Source organism: Bufo bufo, chromosome 6, assembly GCF_905171765.1.
Source record: "Bufo bufo chromosome 6, aBufBuf1.1, whole genome shotgun sequence".
Taxonomy (NCBI): domain Eukaryota; kingdom Metazoa; phylum Chordata; class Amphibia; order Anura; family Bufonidae; genus Bufo; species Bufo bufo.
Genome location: NC_053394.1, coordinates 174,962,246 through 174,984,337, shown reverse-complemented (window position 1 = coordinate 174,984,337; position 22,092 = coordinate 174,962,246). Strand labels below are relative to the sequence as shown.

Genomic DNA, 22,092 nt, shown 5'->3' with positions numbered 1-22,092 from the left:
CCCCCACAACAAAAACACACCATACTCTGAGGACTAAATCCTCTTTTATCAGGGGCAAGTCGACCTAGCTGCATGGGCTCCTCCTCAGAGGGGAGCGAGACAGGATGAGGCCCCTGCACACTAAATGAGTCCGCACCACTGCCCCTAGACTGACAATGGCTGGACAGAGAGGTCTCGTTTCTTTCTCTTAGACGCCTGTCAAGGCGTACCGCCAATGACATGGCAGACTCTAAGGACGTTGGTCTCTCATGGAAAGCAAACGCATCTTTCAATCTCTCTGAGAGACCATGACAGAACTGACTGCGGAGTGCAGCATCATTCCAACCCGAATCAGCTGCCCATCTCCGAAATTCAGAACAATAAAGCTCCGCAGACAGTTTGTTCTGGCATAAAACACGTAAGTTAGATTCGGCCAGAGCAACACGATCCGGGTCATCATAAATCTTCCCCAGGGCCACAAAAAATCTTTCCACGGATCGAAGGGAGGGATCCCCTGATGGCAGCGAAAAAGCCCAAGTCTGAGCATTACCCCTGAGCAGGGAGATGACAATCCTCACCCTCTGCCCCTGATTACCAGAGGAGTGGGGACACAAGCAAAAATGGAGTTTGCATGCCTCTCTGAAGCAAACAAAATTCTCACTGCCCCCGGAGAACGTTTCCGGAAGTGAGACCTTTGGCTCGCAACAGACTCCATGAGCCGGAGCAGAGCCCAATGCTTGAAGCTGAGTCATAGATTGACGGAGATCCGCTACTTCCAAAGAAAGACCCTGCATGCGGTCAACCAGGCCAGAAAGCGGATCCATCTCAAAAAAGGACGGTTTTGGTGGATTATAATGTCACGGCTGTATGTGAGCAACAATAGTATACACAGTAAAAGAGCTACTGACCGGACCCAAACTAGGGAGGATAAAGGGTGACATCACTGTTTATATTATTCTTGTGCTCTAATGTCATAGAAAAGATTATCCCTGTACTGTGACATTATTGTTTATATTATTCCTGTGCTCTTGTCATAGAATAGATTATCCCTGTACTGTGACATCACTGTTTATATTATTCCTGTGCTCTTGTCATAGAATAGTTTATCCCTGTATTGGAACATCACTGTTTATATGTCACGGCTGTATGTGAGCAACAATAGTATACACAGTAAAAGAGCTACTGACCGGACCCAAACTAGGGAGGATAAAGGGTGACCCCTGTCCGTCCCTCAAAGCTCTCCCTATGCTGCTAAAGCACATGCCCGGATCCAAATGGCGGAACGAGGCATGCCCACGTGCCTAAGACTGATGACCACTGTAACCCCTACAATAGTGGAAGGGGCACGGCCACCGGTGCCCTACTCAGTATATGGAGGGAACCGTGGCCACCTCAGATCCAGTCAGAAAATAATCAGGTACACAACAATGTCTGTACACTTAGCTGAAGGTGTTGCAGCCGCAGAGAAGACGGATCCAAGGACAGCTGGCAATATCCGGAGTGCTTGCTGCAGCAGAACACAGGTCCAGTGAACTGATAGCTACAAGTGAAGATACTAAAGCAAGAGCTACAACTGAAATGAGAACTATAATCCACGCCCTACAATAGGAGGAGGGGTGATATAAAGAGAGGGAAATCAAACGCATGAGGAACAGCTGGGAGGAAGGAAACCAAAAGTAAACAGAGCAGTGAGAACTCCTCCTAGCTCTAGTAGTGACATCATCACAGGGGTGGAGAAACAGAGCTGTGAGAACGTCCCAAAGCTCTGGTAGTGACATTATATTATACCTGGGCTCTAATGTCATATAATACATTATTCCTGTAATGTGACATCACTGTTTATATTATTCCTGGGCTCTAATGTCATACAATAGATTATCACTATACTGTGACATCACTGTTTATATTATTCCTGTGTTGTAATGTCATAGAATAGATTATCCCTGTACTGTGACATCACTGTTTATATTATTCCTGTGCTCTTGGCATAGAATACATGATCCCTGTACTGTGACATCACTGTTTATATTATTCCTGTGCTATAATGTCATAGAACAGAGTATCAGAATAAGGATCGGTATTAGAGCATCTGAAACATGTAGACTTGCTTGCCGTGTTGGATTTTTTATTCTGTGTGATATTGGAATAAAGAACTACGTATTTTTTGGAAGCTGGACATCCCTGTACTGTGACATCACTGTTTATATTATTCCTGGGCTCTAATGTCATTTAATAGATTATCCCTGTACTGTGACATCACTGTTTATATTCTTCCTATGCTCTAATATTATCGAATAGATTATCCCTGTACTGTGACATCACTGTTTATATTATTCATGTGCTGTAGTGTCATAGAATAGATTATCACTGTACTGTGACATCACTGTTTATATTATTCATGTGCTGTAGTGTCATAGAATAGATTATCACTGTACTGTGACATCACTGTTTATATTCTTCCTGTGCTCTAATATCATAGAATAGATTATTACTGTGACATCATTGTTTATATAATTCATGTGCTGTAATATCATAGAATAGATCACCACTATACTGTCCTAGCAATATGCCCTCATTGTCTGAGATGAGACAACCCCTTTAAGGTCTGATGATGATTGGGGGTTCTGATCTGACATTTGATAAACTTTTTTTCCCTTATTTTCCTCCTCTAAAAACTAGTTGTGTCTTATGGTCAGGTGCATCTTATAGAGTGAAAAATATGGTACTTTAAAAACCCCACTTACAGTGCTGAATTGGTAAATAAGTACACATTAGTGGTGATGATATGTCTAATTGTGCATATGTAGAAAGTTAAACTTACTTGGAATTTTATTTAAAAAATCAGAGCCGTAAATACTCACGTTTAATGCGCTTGTCAGTTGAAGATGGCCCTGCATCCTTGAAAAATATACATATAAACAATTATTTAGAACCACAGGTAGGGGAAAACATGCACTCTGTCTGGAATATCTGTACTTACTGACATCCGCCTGCTTGTCTGCTTACTCTGCTGCAGTTCTTGTAAGTACTGATCAAATTGTTCTGCCCAAAGGAAAAAAGCAAAAGACCAAAATATACATGAAAGATACAAGTTATTACATTTAAACAATAATGGCACATTGCATTAATCTGGTGGATATTCTGAGATTTATATTTGCAACTTACATGTGCCATTTTTCATACCTGTACCATAGATGTTACACGACACCCATTATTTTGCTTATTTACTCACCAGAGGTGATTTCTGTGGGAACATTTTCCTCTTTAATTTTAACCAAAAGCCAGTCCTCTTCTTCTTCCTCTTCTTCATCTTCTGATCCATCATGTGAATGGTCTTCAGGTTTCTGAAAAGAAAACTGTTGTAAAGGAGGAACCCTTTCTGGCCAGTCCATATTCACACATATACCGATAATGATTTATTACTGACATCAAATATGATTTTATATGCACAGAACGGCACATTAAAAATCCTGAAACTGTTTCCTGCTACACAAGCAATGGCACTATTAGGGTATGTTCTCAAGGCAGATTTTGGTATGTATTTTGTGGAGTAGAATTTGATTAAAATCCATGCTGTAGTATAGGACTTGAATCCAAGTTGCAGAAAAAAAAGTGGCATAGGCACGAGGAAAAAAAAAAGTGGGGTAGGCACGAGGAGATTAGCTCCACTGAACCTGCATATGGATCAGTAGCATGTACAGCTGGAAATCTATGGCAGAATGTAGAAGGTCAGCATCGGATTTCTGCCGTGAATTTCGTTGCTGATTTTAGAGAAATTTACTGTGTTAACATACCTATGGTATATTGTTTGCCTAATGGTAAATTAACAGGTGTTATAGAGCATCAGGATGCAAACTTTAAAGGCTATGTACACCTTCGGAGGCAATTTTTGTATTATTGCATTTTACTCATTTTGGGCTAAAAAATTTTTTTTCAATTGATCTTTATTAAAAATATTGAGCCACTCTGTCACAAAGGGTAACTGTCTAGCTGTGTGAATCCTACTTTTTACATTCACTTTGTGCTGGTCATCTTATAACCCTCATCTCTAATTTACTAAGAGGTCATAAACACCTATTAGAGCCACATTCTTCTCAGTAAGATAAGGATTGAGCTTGTTTATAATGTCAGAGCAGAAATGAGTCCGTCTGATTAGCTGGCTGACGGAGCAGAGAGAAAATTCAGATCCCTCTATTTAGAGCATCTCAGCTCTGTACAGAAAAAGGGGGTCCATATTTGTAATAAAGACTAATAAAAAAATTATATTTAGCTCAAATCAGTACAATGCGATCATAAAAAATTGCCCCCAAAGGTGTACATAGCCTTTAACGCTATCTTTACTTAAGCTTTTGTAGAAAAAAAAAACAACTCCCATATGTGCTTGAGTCCATGTCCAATATTCACTAAAGTCAACCTACCAAGATATCCATGTCATGATAAGGAGGTTCTCTGGTTAATAGGATGTCTTCTGGAGGCCTATACCCACTGTTATTTCCTTTTGTTTCTGCATCTGAAATGTATCAGAAAGTGTTTTGTATCTGCATCAAATTTCCAAGGTCTATAGATGCCATGTAAACAGGTCTTTACACAACCTAATTGCTGAAATGATATTCTGGATCAGTCTATAGAACACCAATGGTTAATATCTAGATAAGACTACAAAGCAAACATAGTAATGACATAAAGGCAGGTTATTCTATAGCAGTGATGGTGAACCTCTTAGACACCGAGTGCCCAAACTGCAACTCAAAACCTACTTATTTATCACAAAGTGCCAACAAGGCAATATAACCTGAATACTACAGTCCAATATAGTATCTCTTCTATTTACTTTATCATTTAGCTATAATAACCTGCCTACATTCAAAGCTCTGCCTGTGTTGTTCGTAGTGCGCCCTGCGCTGATGAATGGCAGGAAAGGTCTAAGGGATATCGGAACACCATAGACTTTTTCCAGGCAGCGGGTGACCACAGAGAGGGTTCTGAGTGCCGCCTCTGGCACCCGTGCCATAGGTTCGCAGCCACTGTTCTATAGGATGATATGTAGATTTACCCATCATGTTCAATCCCAACCTTAGAGAAAACAGAAGCAACTGAACATCTCTATACAGGTTATTCCTCACCTGGACTAATAACTGTAGGTATTTCCTCTTCCTTAATCTTCACCCTGAGTAATTTATTCTCCTGCTTTGTCTCCAAACTGCTGGCGGCAATTTCCTATATAACACACCAACACTTGTAAACTTGATTCTACAACGTCCAAGCCCATTGTTATTTTGGGTGTGAGTATAAATAAAAGGTGTGGTTTAAGATATATTAGTTATGTGATAATATAAAGGAGATTTCACAGTTTATGGATCTTTTCTACAGACTTACTCTTTCAGTCTGGCTATTTTCTACTTTGCAATCCCATGACAAAGTTTCACTTTGGAGTTCCTTTCTACCACGAAATTGTAACGAAGAAAGTGCCTTTGGACTGTGAGGTCCCTCTGTAGAAGAAAAATAATGCATTTCAGTGCTCTTCCTTAGTAACAGCATGAACTGCCTTCTCTTGTGGGGCTTCATAATCCTTGCCTCCATAAAGGCTCCTTCACAAACGCTTATTTTCCTGAGTTATAAAATACATGTAAAAATCCCATATATTGCAAGAGCTTTTAATTGAATTTTTCTTTAAAAGGCGTTTTGGTAAAAAAAAAAAAAAATGTTTGACATTTTGCAAGATGTTTTTAAACTGTTGTGAAAAATGTCAGGAATAAAAAGGTCATACGTAAGTGCATAGAGAATGCTGCATGTTGATATGTGCCACTGAACCCAAAAGGCTACAAACTACAAAAAAATCTAAACACTCTTTGTGTGGACTTTACAATATTTATTACAGACTTTAAAAGGAATATATGGCCTACTGTTTTTTGATGAAAAGGCGATTACTCGCTGTAATATCTTTTTCTTGCCATGTTCATTGGGGAACATAGGCACCTTGGGTATTAGAGTATTTCCACCAAGAGGTTGGCACCAAGCACAAAAGAATACTAGCTCCTCCTACCGGGTTACACCTAGCCTACCGGCACTGCGCTAACTCAGTGTGTGTTAGGAGAGGCAGACACAGAAAAATAACAGTTCAGAATCTAGAGCAGGGGTGCACAACCCACGGCTCACAGAGCCAAGGTTTGCGGCCACCACCCTGCTGGACAGAAACACAGCTGATCGCATGTTTATTCCTGGTGCACTGCATGGTGCTGGATTACAGTTCCTGCTCCTGCATTCTGGCAGGAGCAGGTCGGGTCCCTGGCTGTCAGTGACAGCAGGGATCGGGGAGAAGATAGAAACAATTTATTACCGCTTCTGCCCTTCCTCAGATAGATGCAGTGAACAGGAAGCGGCACTGGACCCGGCAATCATGTAATCGCAGGGTGTCTTGGGGGCAGAGCACAGCAGTAGACCCTGATCAGCTCTGCCTTGTACAAAGCCCCCACAGGAGCGGCTGTAACTGGGGCTCCTGTGGATGCTCCAGTTACATTGGGAATAGTGCAAAATACAAAAAAAAGGTCTCAGTTTCCCACAATGGTCTTTCAGTGACCTCTTGGAAGGAAAAAAAATATATAAAACAAAATTTGAAGAAATAATAAAATTAAAAAGTCCGTGTCCCCGAGTGGTCTTTTAATGACCTCTAGGGGGGCATATTATGTGGCAAAAAAATAAATAAATATATATATATATATATATATATATATATATATACACATACACACACACACACAGGTGAAACTCGAAAAATTAGAATATTGTGCAAAGTTCCTTTATTTCAGTAATGGAACTTAAAAGGTGAAACTAATATATAAGATAGACTCTTTACATGCAAAGCGAGATATTTCAAGCCTTTATTTGTTATAATTTGGATGATTATGACTTACAGCTTATGAAACCCCAAAGTCACAATTTTGAGGTACCCTTTGCTCAGGGAATATGGATTAATGAGCTGACTAGAGTGTGACACTTTGAGCCTAGAATATTGAACCTTTTCACAAAATTCTAATTTTAAGCTGCATTAATGCAATTCCTTTTAATTTGCAGTACTAAAATAAATGGACTTTTGCACGATATTCTAATTTTTCGAGTTTCACCTGTGTGTGTATATATATATATATATATATATATATATACACTGCTCAAAAAAATAAAGGGAACGCAAAAATAACACATCCTAGATCTGAGTTAATTAAATATTCTTCTGAAATACTTTGTTCTTTACATAATTGAATGTGCTGACAACAAAATCACACAAAAATAAAAAAATGGAAATCACATTTTTCAACCCATGGAGGTCTGCATTTGGAGTCACACTCAAAATTAAAGTGGAAAAACACACTACAGGCTGATCCAACTTTGATGTAATGTCCTTAAAACAAGTCAAAATGAGGCTCAGTAGTGTGTGTGGCCTCCACGTGCCTGTATGACCTCCCTACAACGCCTGTGCATGCTCCTGATGACGTGGCGGACGGTCTCCTGAGGGATCTCCTCCCAGACCTGGACTAAAGCATCTGCCAACTCCTGGACAGTCTGTGGTGCAACGTGACGTTGGTGGATAGAGCGAGACATGATGTCCCAGATGTGCTCAATTGGATTCAGGTCTGGGGAACGGGCGGGCCAGTCCATAGCATCAATGCCTTCGTCTTGCAGGAACTGCTGACACACTCCAGCCACATGAGGTCTAGCATTGTCTTGCATTAGGAGGAACCCAGGGCCAACCGCACCAGCATATGGTCTCACAAGGGGTCTGAGGATCTAATCTCGGTACCTAATGGCAGTCAGGCTTCCTATGTCAAGCACATGGAGGGCTGTGCGGCCCTCCAAAGAAATGCCACCCCACACCATTACTGACCCAATGCCAAACCGGTCATGCTGGAGGATGTTGCAGGCAGCAGAACGTTCTCCACGGAGTCTCCAGACTCTGTCAAGTCTGTCACATGTGCTCAGTGTGAACCTGCTTTCATCTGTGAAGAGCACAGGGCGCCAGTGGCGAATTTGCCAATCTTGGTGTTCTCTGGCAAATGCCAAACGTCCTGCACGGTGTTGGGCTGTAAGCACAACCCCCACCTGTGGACGTCGGCCCCTCATATCACCCTCATGGAGTCTGTTTCTGACCGTTTGAGCAGACACATGCACATTTTTGGCCTGCTGGAGGTCATTTTGCAGGGCTCTGGCAGTGCTCCTCCTGTTCCTCCTTGCACAAAGGCGGAGGTAGCGGTCCTGCTGCTGGGTTGTTGCCCTCCTGATGTACTGGCCTGTCTCCTAGTAGCGCCTCCATGCTCTGGACACTACACTGACAGACACAGCAAACCTTCTTGCCACAGCTCGCATTGATGTGCCATCCTGGATAAGCTGCACTACCTGAGCCACTTGTGTGGGTTGTAGACTCTGCTACCACTAGAGTGAAAGCACCGCCAGCATTCAAAAGTGACCAAAACATCAGCCAGGAAGCATAGGAACTGAGAAGTGGTCTGTTGTCACCACCTGCAGAACCACTCCTTTATTGGGGGTGTCTTGCTAATTGCCTATAATTTCCACCTGTTGTCTATCCCATTTGCACAACAGCATGTGAAATTGATTGTCACTCAGTGTTGCTTCCTAAGTGGACAGTTTGATTTCATAGAAGTGTGATTCCCTTTATTTTTTTGAGCAGTGTATATACAGTACAGACCAAAAGTTTGGTCACACCTTCTCATTCAAAGAGTTTTCTTTATTTTCATGACTATGAAAATTGTAGATTCACACTGAAGGCATCAAAACTATGAATTAACACATGTGGCATCAATTAACACATGTGGCATCACATGTGGCATTAACACATGAAGGCATCAAAACTATGAATTAACAATGAGAAGGTGTGTCCAAACTTTTGGTCTGTACTGTATATATATATATATTATAAAAATAACAAAAAAAATAATAAAATACAAATAAAAAATAAATAAAAAAGGAAACACTTTATGGCTGTTGGGGGGACATATTATGTGGCAGAAATATGTTTTTAAAAAATTATAAAAAATTATATATATATATATATATATATACAGTACAGACCAAAAGTTTGGACACACCTTCTCATTCAAAGAGTTTTCTTTATTTTCATGACTATGAAGGCATCAAAACTATGAATTAACACATGTGGAATTATATACATAACAAACAAGTGTGAAACAACTGAAAATATGTCATATTCTAGATTTTCAAAGTAGCCACCTTTTGCTTTGATTACTGCTTTGCACACTCTTGGCATTCTCTTGATGAGCTTCAAGAGGTAGTCCCCTGAAATGGTCTTCCAACAGTCTTGAAGGAGTTCCCAGAGATGCTTAGCACTTGTTGGCCCTTTTGCCTTCACTCTGCGGTCCAGCTCACCCCAAATCATCTCGATTGGGTTCAGGTCCGGTGACTGTGGAGGCCAGGTCATCTGGCGCAGCACCCCATCACTCTCCTTCATGGTCAAATAGCCCTTACTTTCAAAGTTTTCCCAATTTTTCGGCTGACTGACTGACCTTAATTTCTTAAAGTAATGATGGCCACTCGTTTTTCTTTACTTAGCTGCTTTTTTCTTGCCATAATACAAATTCTAACAGTCTATTCAGTAGGACTATCAGCTGTGTATCCACCTGACTTCTCCTCAACGCAACTGCAATCCCACTTATTAAACCTGACAGGGCACACCTGTGAAGTGAAAACCATTTCAGGGGACTACCTCTTGAAGCTCATCAAGAGAATGCCAAGAGTGTGCAAAGCAGTAATCAAAGCAAAAGGTGGCTACTTTGAAGAACCTAGAATATGACATATTTTCAGTTGTTTCACACTTGTTTGTTATGTATATAATTCCATATGTGTTAATTCATAGTTTTGATGCCTTCAGTGTGAATCTACAATTTTCATAGTCATGAAAATAAAGAAAACTCTTTGAATGAGAAGGTGTGTCCAAACTTTTGGTCTGTACTGTATATAAATAGAAAAAAAGAAAGAAAAAAAAAAAATATATATATATATGTACACACAAAGTTGAGAACTCATTTTGATAATTTATTTTGCTGTTTGCATATTTAAAGAATAAGGAGCTGTAGTTTGAAAAAATTACTTTTTTAAAATGTGTTGCACCATATAAAACTAAAAAAGAAAAAAAGAAAACGCCTCATGCGTCACATAAAAAAAGTAGCAAAAATTTCAACAAATAAAAGAGTTACAACCGTCTGAACCACCATGTTGCTAACTCACACTAAAATTGTCTAGTCATTAAGGCCTTTTCAGGACTTGTCATTAAGGGGTTAGGCTACTTCCCCACAAGCGTTAGTTTGTCCGGCAGGGGAACAGCCTGCCGGATCTGTAATAATGCTGCACTCGTGTGCTGCTGGAAGTCTGGCCCGGCCCCATTCACTATAATGGGGACGGGCGGGAGTTGTGGCTGCAGCACAGCAAACATGCTGAGAGGCGGGCGGACAAAAACCGTAGCATCAATCTCCATTGTAAAAAGTCCTATTCTTGTCTGCAAAACGGACAAGAATAGGACATGTTCTATCATTTGTGGCATGGCCGCATGGATGACATCCGTGTGGACACATAGAAATTAATGGATTTGAGTGCAATCCACAAAAAAATGCAGATAGGAAGTAGGCCGAAAATACGGTTGTGTGAATGGGGCCTTATGGACTTATTCTTCCTTCACACTGGATTATAGTAAAATAACAGCTTGAGGGAAAATGAAAACACGAGACAGGGTCCAGAGACAAGTGGACCATCAAATGACACCAGGCTAACTAGAAAAAAGTAAAGCAGGAGAGCAAAGTTTTGGGTCTCCCAATGACCTCACTAAGAAAAGGAATTTATGTTGAGTACCCTGATAGTGTCATTGGGGAGCACAGGTATTTTGGGATGTCCCAAAACAGTCCCAGGGAAGGGACAAGAACAAAAAGATCAACTGAGGTAGCCTAATCCACCGCGGACTGTAACTCCCTGCAAGAATGCCAATAAAGATTAGGGGTTCACTGCTTTTGACACAGTACGCTTCACCAGTGGCCAACTGAATCCATCAGTAAATGGCAGCTTTGGAGGAGGACCCTCTGAAACAATGAAAAGGGAGATTTAACGGCAGAAGGAGAAAGTGAGGGAGGGGCAGGTTTGTAGGGCCTGAACATATTGAGCTGGTAAAGGGAACATTACCTAGGTTGAGATGCGGACGGACAGGAAGAGTGCGTGTTTAGCTTAGGGCCTACAGGTGGGGTACACCCTGGAAGGAGGAGCTAACACACTTTTTTGCAGATGACTGTCTGCAAGGTGCCTGTGTCTCCCAAAACACCACACAAAACATATACTATTTTAGAACTTATAATATAAAAGAAATCTGTCACCATATACCTCAATAGTAAACCAAGTCAAGTGTTAGATGTGTTATGGTCTACTGATTCCAACATATTTGTCCCCATCCAGATCATTGCCTGCATTCCAGAGAAATCTTAGATTTTGTCATATGCAAATAAGCTGTTTGGTGCAAAGAAGGCATCACTGTTGCACCAAAAGCTCCGCTTCTAATCCCTGCTTGCCCTGCCCAGCTGAGTGAAGAGTCAGTCAGTGGAGATGTAATCTCGCCTTACCAAGTGTTCTTGCACATGTGTTCTTGCTTTGGCAGTCAGCACACGAGCAGTACAGTCATAATGCTTGCCAGTGGTCAAGTCGTCTGTACTAGGCTGCCCTGGAAAGCATTGAGGCTGTACTGCACATGCTCAGACAGCCGCAGCAACATCACATGCACGAGAACACAGGGCCAGACAAGATTACATCACCACTGCCTGGTCCTGTCACTCAAAGCTGCGGGGCAGGGCATGTACTGATAAAGAGAATAGCTTTTGATGCAACTGTAACAAGGTACCATAGTTTAGAAGGCTGGAAAAAGACATCTGTCCTTGCAGTTCAGCCTGTCATGCTGCAAGTTTATCCAGAGGAAGGCAAAAACAAACCCCATGAGGTGGAAGCCAATTTTCCTCATTTTAGGCAAAAAAATTCCTTCCCCACTCCAATCAGGCAATCAGAATAACTCACATAGTCTCACTGCTCTTACAGTAAAGAATCCTCTTCTATGTTTGTGTATCTCTGTACTGACCCCTGATATATTTATACATAGTTATTAGATCTCCACTCAGTCTTTTTTCTAAAGAGAATAACCCTAATTTTGATAATCTTTCAGGGTACTGTAGTCCCTCCATTCCAGTTATTACTTTAGTTGCCCTCCTCTGAACCCTCTCCAGCTTTGCTATGTCTGCCTTGTTCACAGGAGCCCAGAACTGTATACAGTACTCCATGTGTGGTCTGACTAGTGATTTGTAAAGTGGTAGGGCTATGTTCTTATCACGGGGATCTATGCCCCTTTTGATGCAACCCATTATCTTATTAGCCTTAACAGCAGCTGCCTGACACTGGTTTCTACAGCTTAGTTTGCTGTTCACAAAAATTCCTAGGTCCTTTTCCATGTCAGTGTTACCCAGTGTTTTACCATTTACCATTTAGTATGTACGGGTGACTTGCATTATTCCTTCCCATGTGCATAACCTTACATTTGTCAGTGTAAGGCTACTTTCACACTCACGTTTTGGGCGGATCCGTCATGGATCTGCAAAAACGGATCTGTTACAATAATACAACCGCATGCATCCGTCATGTAACATAGCCAAGACGGATCCGTCATGAACTCCATTGAAAGTCAATGGGAGACGGATCAGTTTTCTATTGTGCCAGATTGTGTCAGAGAAAACTGATCCGTCCCCATTGACTTACATTGTGTGCCAGGATTGATCCGTTTGGCTGAGTTTCGTAAAGCAGACAGCAAAACGCTGCAGGTGGCGTTTTGGTGTACGCCTCCAGAACGGAATGGAGACGGAATGGAGGCAAACTGATGCATTCTGAGCGGATCCTTTTCCATTCAGAATGCATTAGGGCAAAACTAATCCGTTTTGGACCGCTTGTGAGAGCCCATGATGGATCTCACAAACGGAAAGCCAAAATGCGAGTGTGAAAGTAGCCTAAATAATCATCTGCCACTTCTCTGCCCAAGCCTCCAATCTATCCAGATCTATCTGTAGCTGTATATTGTCCTCTTCAGTGTCAATTACTTTACACAGTTTAGTGTCATCTGCAAAAATTTCTATTTTACTATGCAAGCCTTCTACAAGATCATTAATAAATATATTAAAGAGAATAGGGCCCAATACTGACCCCTGAGGTACTCCACTAGTGACAGTGACCCAATCTGAGTGTGTACCACTAATAACCACCCTCTGTTTTCTATCACTCAGCCAGTTACTTACCCAGGGCCGGCGTCATAACCCGGCATCCCCGGGCAAGTGCCGGGGCCCAATGCTCCTGGGGGGGCCCACTGAGCTGCTATGAGCACTTCCATCAATACAGATGGGAGCTCTCACTGCTGTCATTTCACATACGCAGTACCCCTTTGGTGGGCCCTCTGAGCTGCAGAGACTCAGGACACGCCCCCTCTACACAGGACACGCCCCCTCTACACAGGACACACGCTGCCTGAGGAGACTGGAGAGAGACCGCACGGCTGGAGCTGGAGCAGAGAAGTGTGGAGACAGTCTGTAAGTGAGTCTGCACTGTGACTGTCTCTTCTCTGTGGGACAGAAGGAAAGGGGGGACTCTTCCATCTGCTGCTGCTTCATTCTATTTAATGGTTTTACTGTTTCATTAAGCTGATTGTCTCCATGACACCTGCCCCCCCCCCCCCATATCCTGTCCTATATCACCCTCATGTAGCCCCTGCTGTCTCCTTTCCTCCCTCATGTATCCAGAGCTCCTGTTTCACCCTCCTGTCTCCTATTGCTGCCCTGCACAGACCTCCTGCCACTACTTGTATGAATCCCCCTCAGAGCCCCTTCAACCTACTTGCTGTGTCCACCCCTCCTGTCCATCCAGGGCCCCGGGCCCCTGTCTCACTCCTCTGCCTCTCATTATGGTGGCATCTGAACCGCATTCACCATAAGGACCTTCTAACATCACAGGGTCATGTGACTGTGCCCCCCACCCCGTACTGTGCCCCTTTATACCCTGCATTGTGCCCTCTTACCACACTCTGTGCAGTGCCCATAGTCATTCCCTGTACTGTGCCCTCTTATACCCTTTTATCCGGTCACTGTATGGTGGTTTTATCCTTGTATGGCGGTGTTATCACTATATGGCGGTGTTATCACTATATGGCGGTGGTATCCAATAACTGGATGGCCATAACTGTATCCCTTTCTGCCCACACCACTTTTTTTAGACCTGGCATGAGCGGGAAAAGATACAGATTGCGGTGTTAAGGACCTTTGCGCCACATCTGTGTCAGAAATACGCCTAATATAGACGTATTTCTATATAATAAATGACCCCCTAATCGTATGATTATTCGGGGGGTGGGGCTAATATCTTTATATTATATAGATTCTAGTGTACTATACTGTGCCCTGTATTTTCCAGTAGAAAATGATCCTTGGGAAGCACAGTCCTCATCCCTGACCACTAGGACCAGGCAGCGCTCTGTCAGTACATGGCGGCCTCCCCTGTCCTCCATGCTGCTCCGCTGTGTACTGGGGCTTATTCTGACACTAGGGCTGGGTTCACATCACATTTTTGCCATCCATTTAATGCATACTGAAAATGTATGCATTGACAGATGCCTCAGACTGATGCCGTACAGTGGCGTCCGTTCACCATACAGTTCCATGGTAAAAAAACATATACGTTAACGTATGCATTTTTTACTTGACTCTGCAGGATACAAAAACGTGGAGTGCTGCACATGTGTATACATCAAACCGATAGGAAAAACGTAATGTGAACACACATTGGGGGGGAGGGGGGCGTACTAAATTTCGCTGTGGGGCCCAGTCAGTTCTAGCTCCATCACTGCACATCTCCTTCTCTCCTCCAGGCCTGGCTCACTGCTGCAGCGGGCCGGAGGAGAGAAGGAGCGCAGGGAGCTGCGGTTAGTGAATGACAGGACCACCAGCTCCCCTGCAATGATAGGTATGTGAGGGGGCCACTGGGGGGTCATTCATCACACTGTGAGGGTCCCTTACACAGTATAATGACTCCCAGTGCCCCCCATTTAGTATAATGATCCCCATTGACCCTCCATTTAGCATAATGACCACCAGATCCCCCATTAAATATAATAACCCCTCGTGCCCCCTCCATACAGTATAACCCCCAGTGTGGGGGCGACTGGGGGTCATTATTCTAAATGGAGGGTCACTGTGGGGTCATTATACTGTGAGGGCCCTTTACATAGTATAATGACCCCCAGTGTCCCCCATTTAGTATAATGATCACCAATGACCCTCCATTCAGTATAATGACCCCCAGAGCCCCCTCCATACAGTATTCCCCCCGTGTGGGGGCTACTGGGGGTCATTCAGGGCCGGCTCCAGGTTCATGTGGGGAGCTGGGAGCTGCGGTTAGTGAATGACAGGACCACCAGCTCCCCTGCAATGATAGGTATGTGAGGGGGCCACTGGGGGGTCATTCATCACACTGTGAGGGTCCCTTACACAGTATAATGACTCCCAGTGCCCCCCATTTAGCATAATGACCACCAGAGCCCCCATTAAATATAATAACCCCTCGTGCCCCCTCCATACAGTATAACCCCCAGTGTGGGGGCGACTGGGGGTCATTATTCTGAATGGAGGGCCACTGTGGGGTCATTATACTGTGAGGGCCCTTTACATAGTATAATGACCCCCAGTGTCCCCCATTTAGTAATGATCACCAATGACCCTCCATTCAGTATAAATACCCCCAGAGCCCCCTCCATACAGTATTCCCCCAGTGTGGGGGCTACTGGGGGTCATTATTCTAAATGGGGGCGACTGGGGGTTATTATTCTGAATGCAGGGCCACAGGTGGTCATTATACAGTGGGGGGGAATTGGGGGTTCATTATACTGTGTGAAGGGCCACTAGTAGTCATTATACTGTATAGGGGCCACTGGGGGTCATTATACCGTGTAGGAGCCACAGGGGGACATGTCAATGTAAAAAAATGCCTCATGGGGGCCCACTGGGATTTATCGCCCAAGGGCCCACATGAACCTGGAGCCGGCCCTGTACTTACCCACATACAGACGTTTTCTGCCAGTCCGAGCATTCTCATTTTATATACTAACCTTTTATGTGGTACAGTGTCAAATGCTTTGGAGATGTCCAGATAAACGACATCCATTGATTCGCCGCTGTCAAGTCTAGAACTTACCTCCTCATAGAAACTGATTAAATTAGTTTGACATGACTGATCCCTCATGAAGCCATGCTGATAATGCATTATACGCTTATTCAAACAGTTTACCCACAACAGGTGTTAAAGTTACCGGCCTATAGTTTCCGGGCTCTGTTTTTGGACCCTTTTTGAATATTGGCCCCACATTTGCTAAACGCCAATCCTGTGGAACACTCCCTGTCAGTATAAAGACCTTAAATATCAAAAAAAAAGGGACATTACTTAATTCTCTTAGGATACGGGGGTGTATGCCATCTGGCACTGGCCATTTGTCTATTTTAATCTATTTAAGACGCCACTGTACTTCTTCCTGGGTCAGACAGGGCACTTTTAATGGGGAGTTTATTTTCACACTTTGCATTTTATCTGACAGTTAATTTTCCTCAGTGAATACAGTGGAGAAAAAAATATTTAATGTGGACCCTGACTACTGGGTCTTTGCCAGCCCCTCCCAGTAATCTGTCAACCCGATCCATGATATGTCAAACTCGAGCACCAGGAAGACAACACACCATTCAATGATCCCGGTCTGTACCCCTAATTTCTCCCACTACCAGCACCTGTCTGGCCTCCTTGCTCCCCTGCTTACTGGAGCTGACATTCCCTGGCCTTGCAGAGGAATTATCTTGTTGCAGCAGTGTTATCCCTGAACTGACATCCCCCTTATCTGCCAACCTTGAAAACTTGTTGTGGTGTGTCAGGTCCGGACTCATCTCCCTGGCACTCTTCCCTCTACCCTGCTTTCTGTCATCCAGCTACCTACCTCACTTTCCTGAGCCTCCATGCTTCCACCCTCCCCAGCATCTACCCACAGTGTGTCTGCTTACAGTGAGCAGCAAACTCTTTTCCATATTGCCAAGGTATCTCAATGTTGAAATTTGCTCGTATAAATACATGATGTGCGAGGGGCCATTTGCTCACATATTGAACAAATATATGCACCCTCAAACGGCTGTTCCAGGACTGCATACATTAGTCGAGATGTGCACTGGACTGCGCTGTAAATAATGAAACACATACTAATGAGGATTACGGAAGAAAAGGGAAAGATAAAATACAATAATACAGTGCAATGAATAACAAATGACTTACTGTAGTCCCCTCCTAAAGTCCCTGAATCTAAAGTCACGTATTCTAAGGTCACACATACGGTTACAAACTCGCGTCAGTCTTCTTATATACAGTCATGGCCAAAAGTTTTGAGAATGACACAAATATTAGTTTTCACAAAGTTTGCTGCTAAACTGCTTTTAGATCTTTGTTTCAGTTGTTTCTGTGATGTAGTGAAATATAATTACACGCACTTCATACGTTTCAAAGGTTTTTATCGACAATTACATGACATTTATGCAAAGAGTCAGTATTTGCAGTGTTGGCCCTTCTTTTTCAGGACCTCTGCAATTCGACTGGGCATGCTCTCAATCAACTTCTGGGCCAATTCCTGACTGATAGCAACCCATTCTTTCATAATCACTTCTTGGAGTTTGTCAGAATTAGTGAGCTTTTGTTTGCCCGCCCGCCTCTTGAAGATTGACCACAAGTTCTCAATGAGATTAAGATCTGGGGACTTTCCAGACCATGGACCCAAAATGTCAACGTTTTGGTCCCCGAGCCACTTAGTTATCACTTTTGCCTTATGGCACAGTGCTCCATCGTGCTGGAAAATGCATTGTTCTTCACCAAACTGTTGTTGGATTGTTGGAAGAAGTTGCTGTTGGAAGGTGTTTTGGTACCATTCTTTATTCATGGCTGTGTTTTTGGGCAAAATTGTGAGTGAGCCCACTCCCTTGGATGAGAAGCAACCCCACACATGAATGGTCTCAGGATGCTTTACTGTTGGCATGACACAGGACTGATGGTAGCGCTCACCTTTTCTTTTCCGGACAAGCCTTTTTCCAGATGCCCCAAACAATCGGAAAGAGGCTTCATCGGAGAATATGACTTTGCCCCAGTCCTCAGCAGTCCATTCACCATACTTTCTGCAGAAGATCAATCTGTCCCTGATGTTTTTTTTGGATAGAAGTGGCTTCTTTGCTGGCCTTCTTGACACCAGGCCATCTTCCAAAAGTCTTCGCCTCACTGTGCGTGCAGATTGCTCACACCTGCCTGCTGCCATTCCTGAGCAAGCTCTGCACTGGTGGCACTCCGATCCCACAGCTAAATCCTCTTTAGGAGACGATCCTGGCGCTTGCTGGACTTTCTTGGACGCCCTGAAGCCTTCTTAACAAGAATTGACCCTCTTTCCTTGAAGTTCTTGATGATCCTATAAATTGTTGATTGAGGTGCAATCTTAGTAGCCACAATATCCTTGCCTGTGAAGCCATTTTTATGCAACGCAATGATGGCTGCACGCGTTTCTTTGCAGGTCACCATGGTTAACAATGGAAGAACAATGATTTCAAGCATCACCCTCCTTTTAACATGTCAAGTCTGCCATTTTAACCCAATCAGCCTGACATAATGATCTCCAGCCTTGTGCTCGTCAACATTCTCACCTGAGTTAACAAAACGATTACTGAAATGATCTCAGCAGGTCCTTTAATGACAGCAATGAAATGCAGTGGAAAGTCTTTTTTTGGGATTAAGTTAATTTTCATGGCAAAGAAGGACTATGCAATTCATCTGATCACTCTTCATAACATTCTGGAGTATATGCAAATTACTATTATAAAAATTTAAGCAGCAACTTTTCCAATTTCCAATATTTATGTAATTCTCAAAACTTTTGGCCACGACTGTAGGTGCTGCTCTCAGACAACTTCCCCCAAGCAGCTCATTTGCTTATCACAAAACCTAAGATTTCTCTGGATTGCAGACACTGATCTGAATGGGGACAAAAATGTTGGAATCAGGAGAACATAACGTATCTAACAGTTCACTTAGTTTACTATTGAGGCATGTGGTGACAGATTCCCTTTCAGAAGCGTTAAATTGAGCCTCTATAATATATCCTCTCTTTGGAACCATCATAATCATCAGCAGTTTTTTCAGAATAGGTTCTTCTTCCTCTCAAGAAAAAAAACATCATCTTTGGCTGCACAAAAAGTATGAAATGTGAGATATGTCAGAAAATTGTGTCTTAAATCGGTAATTCCAGGCTATTGTTACCGATGGCCATCTACATCTGATCAGCAGGGGTACGACATTCTGCACCCCTACTGATCAGCTGTTTCAGTGTAGCTCAAGCACTGGAATTTATCGCCGGAAATACACAGCTCCATCCATTGTGTAGTGGACAGAACTGGTTACTGCAGCGCTGCTTACATTCAGCTCATGGCTTCTGGTGCAGGAGCTATATTGAAACAGCTGATTTGTGGGGGTGTGGGGTGTCAGACCCCAGATGATCAGAGGACTGAGGATAGGCCATCAAGAACAAGATCCTGGATTACGCCTTCTCGCAAAATGAACTGCACATTTACTGACCTGCAAAAGCATTTGCATGAATTCTCCCTCCTGGTGGATGCTCACAGTAATTGGCAGATGGGTTCGGACCTCTTTTATATTCTGAGACCATTTTTCGATTTTCATCCCCACCTATATGCAAAATGATTGTATTATAAACACTGGATCATCTAAACATCTTATATTCTTCAGTCTGTCCCTAACAAATTGACTTTATTAAATTTCTAACTTGAAATAAATCATTTCTCCAATAAAACACTGCTGTCTTCCTAGAAATAAACTAACCTTCACACTGAACGCCTTGTACTTTCCTAATTCTCAGTCTTTTCTCACATGTAAAGGTTGGTTTACTAGTCCAGATATAATAGACGATTGTCGGGAAGGAAACGTTCCTTCCTGAGAGTCGGCTGCTCGCTCAGTGAAGGAGATTGCTGTATTTACATGCAGCGACCTCCTTCACAGTATGAGGACGAGGGATGGCTATAGCGATCCCTACTCCCCATACAGAATCATTGTTTCTGGGCGGCAGATCACTGTTTACACCACGATGATCGGTGTGCTTGCATGAATGACAGGATCACCTGATGAACGAACGTTCCCAGGAACATTCATTCCCAACAATCAGCCTGAATATTGGGCAGTGTAAATCCACCATTAAGCACTAGGAACGGTACGTTTAGTTCTAGCTCTCATCATTTTTGTCTTTATGATATGTATTCCAAATAGCATTGTTCTGTTAACTCCTTTAAGGGGCTGTTCACATAACTTTTCTTATCTAAGTGTAGTGTGTATGTCAGGAAACCTCCCAATGTACACGTTTAACGTGTCCATCGACTTCCATTGCTATTCAAAATATCGTCCTTTTAGTCTCCGCCTTGGAAGCATACATCGGTACACCACTAGTATGCTGATTTGCAGTAGCATAGCAGACTGAGCTTTCCATCCCCTGGACCAGTAAAAAAGGAAGTATACGTTTTTTTTTGTTTACAGTGGCAGCCTATCGGTGACGGATGTCACTGTATGGCATCTGTCACTGGCCTCCACTTAACAGACCCCCATCAAGGAGTTCCAGTGGACAGCCTTTCAAGGAGCTCCCAAAGCAGAGAAGGCCCCAACAGTGTACGGTTGCCTGGGGGGTAAACCATTGTGCTGTCTTTATACCGATGCGTGCATGATTTCGCCTTTCCCCTCACATCTCTCATCTGCAGCCTATTTTATGTGCAGTATGTGGTAATGATTTAGCTACTGGGGAGGAGGTAAGTGTGTGTTCTGTAGGAGGGCCTGCATAGGAGAAGTATCCCATTGTACTGGCATAGTTGCAGTCTTCCATCAGAGGCATATGTTAGGACTTCTGACATATAGCTCTGACGTGTAGCTCCAAGTGTGATGTGAACAGCCCTTAACTCCCTGCAAAGTAACCTCAAGCTCAATATTCTCCTTGATATTTGTTAACCAAGACAGATTCACTTTCTCCCAGACAGTCAAAACTCACGAGCCATTGTTTACGGAGGACCTATCAGAGGCCCACTGTACTGACCCAAAAGCTTGATTCCTACCACTAAGTAAAGCAGGGGTTATTCCATGAACACCGCTGATCACCTATCCATTCAATAGGTGATAAATGTGGAATGCTTGGACTATGACTACTGAGACTCCTAGTGATCCCAAAAACGGGGGCCCGGAGTTACCTGTCTGAATCGAGCCATAGTGCGCATGTTGGTCAGTCCCACAGAATCAATTGAAGCAAGCTGACAGGCACATACAAAGGGTAGTAAAATATAGGGTGCACTAACATGCATACAGTGGATATAAATAGTCTACACAACCCTGTTAAAATATCAGGTTTCTGTGATGTAAAAAAATGAGACAAAGATAAATCATTTCAGAACTTTTTCCACCTTTTATGTGATCTATAAACTCTACCACTCAATTGAAAAACAAACTGAAATCTTTTAGGTAGAGGAAAGAAAAAAAATATACACTCACCTAAAGAATTATTAGGAACACCTGTTCTATTTCTCATGAATGCAATTATCTAGTCAACCAATCACATGGCAGTTGCTTCAATGCATTTAGGAGGGTGGTCCTGGTCAAGACAATCTCCTGAACTCCAAACTGAATGTCAGAATGGGAAAGAAAGGTGATTTAAGCAATTTTGAGCGTGGCATGGTTGTTGGTGCCAGACGGGCCGGTCTGAGTATTTCACAATCTGCTCAGTTACTGGGATTTTCACGCACAACCATTTCTAGGGTTTACAAAGAATGGTGTGAAAAGGGAAAAACATCCAGTATGCAGCAGTCCTGTGGGCGAAAATGCCTTGTGGATGCTAGAGGTCAGAGGAGAATAGGCCGACTGATTCAAGCTGATAGAAGAGCAACGTTGACTGAAATAACCACTCGCTACAACCAAGGT

At 43.1% G+C, this 22,092-nt stretch overlaps 1 protein-coding gene across 1 annotated transcript in view; it reads right to left on the bottom strand.

Moving 5' to 3' along the window:
- LOC121005607 overlaps positions 1-22,092 on the bottom strand; it is a 99,347-nt gene that overhangs the window by 41,269 nt on the left and 35,986 nt on the right. Inside the window, exons 5-11 of the mRNA XM_040438382.1 lie at positions 19,702-19,812; positions 5,356-5,468; positions 5,103-5,196; positions 4,398-4,489; positions 3,212-3,323; positions 2,960-3,021; positions 2,841-2,877 (exon numbers count right to left, since the gene is read on the bottom strand). Coding sequence (XP_040294316.1) covers positions 2,841-2,877; positions 2,960-3,021; positions 3,212-3,323; positions 4,398-4,489; positions 5,103-5,196; positions 5,356-5,468; positions 19,702-19,812 — 621 coding nt within the window. The remainder of the gene's footprint in view (positions 1-2,840; positions 2,878-2,959; positions 3,022-3,211; positions 3,324-4,397; positions 4,490-5,102; positions 5,197-5,355; positions 5,469-19,701; positions 19,813-22,092) is intronic.